We start from the raw sequence: 2266 nt of genomic DNA on the forward strand, positions 1-2266 counted from the left end.
CCCTTTAGGCTGGCCACTTGAGGCCATCAAAGATGTTTTCTTGGGGCCACAAGTTTTGAATGCTTTCAGTTACCTGTCAAAATTTTAAAACTGGAAAATTTCCCATAAAAACCCACCTTTATGGCTTCTCTTCAAAAACTGGAAGAACTGGCCACCTAGGTCCCACAACACCTACCTGGCTCAGTAGGGTCTGCCCTCTTGCGGCGGGAATGATTACTGCAGCTTTCAACAGTCACCAGCTCTCCTGAGCGTTGGCTTTCCTGGTTGCTTCCTTTAATGCAGACATTGGAGTTTTCCGGCCTAGATTTACAGTGTAGGGACACTGAATTACTTGTGTTTCCTGGCATGTCATCGGCTTGTACTCATTTTCTTCCACACCGTGCCTTTTTACTTTTAGCTGTCTGCAAAGGCTAACAGTTCCAGTTCACAGCAGCTTTTCTCTGAACTCATGGTGGACTCCGCGTCCTTTGTATATTCCCATAGCGCACTGCACGTCCATCTATCACATCCCTTGCCACGTTAAATTCAGATTAAATGTTTGTAGGATGTTTGAGCTCCTCACAAATCTCACCTCACTTAGTGACTGACAGGAAATCCTCGGCGGAAATTTTGGGAGCCATTCATTTTATTGATTTCATCATTCTTTCAATAGCCATAAAGAAGGCGGAGATGACTGACCCATATCTTAAAGGATAAGTGTGTCCCTTGTCTATAGGAGCTCGGCGTACCAGAGAACTACAACTCCCATCAGGCACTTGGGGCCCCCGCGGCCTGAAAGAGAGAAAACAGCTTAAGAACTACCACTCCCGTGAGGCTCCGCTCCTCGCGCCTGCGCAGAGCCCAGGGCCACGTCACTTTTGCGGTACCAAAGACCACGCGCCTCATCCATGGCTTCCGTGGACTCTCGCCGCGTTGGGGATGGCAGCGGTGCTGGGGGCACCTTCCAGCCCTACCTAGACTCCTTGAGGCATGAACTGCAGCAGACAGATCCGACGCTATTGTCAGTAGTGGTGGCGGTTTTTGCGGTGCTGTTGACGCTGGGTAAAGAGGCGGCCGGTGGTTATGGCGGGTGCGGGGAGGGCAGGGGTCCGTGTTTCGGCTGCGCTTCTGCAGGCCGGGGACACGGGGTCGAGATGGTACCTTGGGGGCGTCTAGAGAGCGAGACCCATTCTTTCTACCACCCCACCCTCTTGCCTGAAGCAGTGGCAGCACTGATATGTTAAAGGGGCATCCCCGGGGACTCCCGCAGTGATGTCCTGGTCCTTGGGGGCACGGGTTACTCTTCTTTATCCTCCCCTGTTACGCCTGAGCGCGCGGTTCCCTCCTTCTGCTACTCTTCCTGCTGAGCTCACCAACTTTGAGCTTCCTGTGATTGCGAGTTGGGTACAGGGGATACGAAGGTAATAAGATAAAATAGCACCTGAGTCCACAGTAAGGAGTGCAAAGGAAAGTGACAGTTGTTAGTGACTGGCACTCAGTGGGTTCCTAACAACAACCACAGTAATGGTTATGATAGTGGTAACAATCATGCACACATACTACTGATTATCAAGGCATAATTTTGGTTTTTGGTCTCTGTTCCACAGTGTTTTGGAAGTTCATCCGGAGCAGAAGGAGCAGTCAGAGAGCTGTTCTTCTTGTTGGTCTGTGTGACTCCGGGAAAACATTGCTCTTTGTCAGGGTAAATGCTTTGATTTATATCTCTGTTAACACCTCTGTTAAACTTTATAAAAGATTTTATAGCATCCCAGTATTCCTGTCATCTTATGCTTTATTTGGTAAAAGAAACTGATGCTGGGAAATTTGGGAGTTAATTCTTGACTTAGGAGGATACAAAGACCCTTGGAAAACCCATAAACTAGAATTACTGACCATTTGTATTTTTTTGCCCTTGCTAGATGCTGACACTAGTACTTATCACATTTAAGGATTTTATGTAACTAGTTTCATTCTAGAATAGCTGAAGATGTAGAAGCCAGTAACCTATATACACATAATTCCTTGGTTAACAAACCCTTCTGAGAGCTTGTCAAAGATGTTTTTTAAAAGAATGATCCTTCTTTGACATATTGGGCTAGTTAGTCTTCTTTTCATTAATATTTATTTTTAATATGTTTAGTATTAAAACACACTGAGTGTGTTTTACTATAGCAAATAGAAGTTTTCTGCTTTTTATTCATACTTTTGAGAGTATAAATTATTTGCCTTTCACTAAAGGACTATAATCACAAATCGTTTTAAATGGTTAAAAATATTTACAGAAGGT

The 2266-nt window shown here is 45.5% G+C and overlaps 1 protein-coding gene across 1 annotated transcript in view; it reads left to right on the forward strand.

Moving 5' to 3' along the window:
• Positions 1-714: 714 nt before the first annotated feature.
• SRPRB (signal recognition particle receptor, B subunit) overlaps positions 715-2266 on the forward strand; it is a 13304-nt gene continuing 11752 nt past the window's right edge. Inside the window, exons 1-2 of the mRNA XM_012664470.1 lie at positions 715-1041; positions 1587-1750. Coding sequence (XP_012519924.1) covers positions 888-1041; positions 1587-1750 — 318 coding nt within the window. The 5' untranslated portion in view covers positions 715-887. The remainder of the gene's footprint in view (positions 1042-1586; positions 1751-2266) is intronic.

Source organism: Propithecus coquereli, unplaced genomic scaffold (assembly GCF_000956105.1).
Source record: "Propithecus coquereli isolate 6110/MARCELLA unplaced genomic scaffold, Pcoq_1.0 Scaffold12, whole genome shotgun sequence".
Lineage (NCBI taxonomy): Eukaryota > Metazoa > Chordata > Mammalia > Primates > Indriidae > Propithecus > Propithecus coquereli.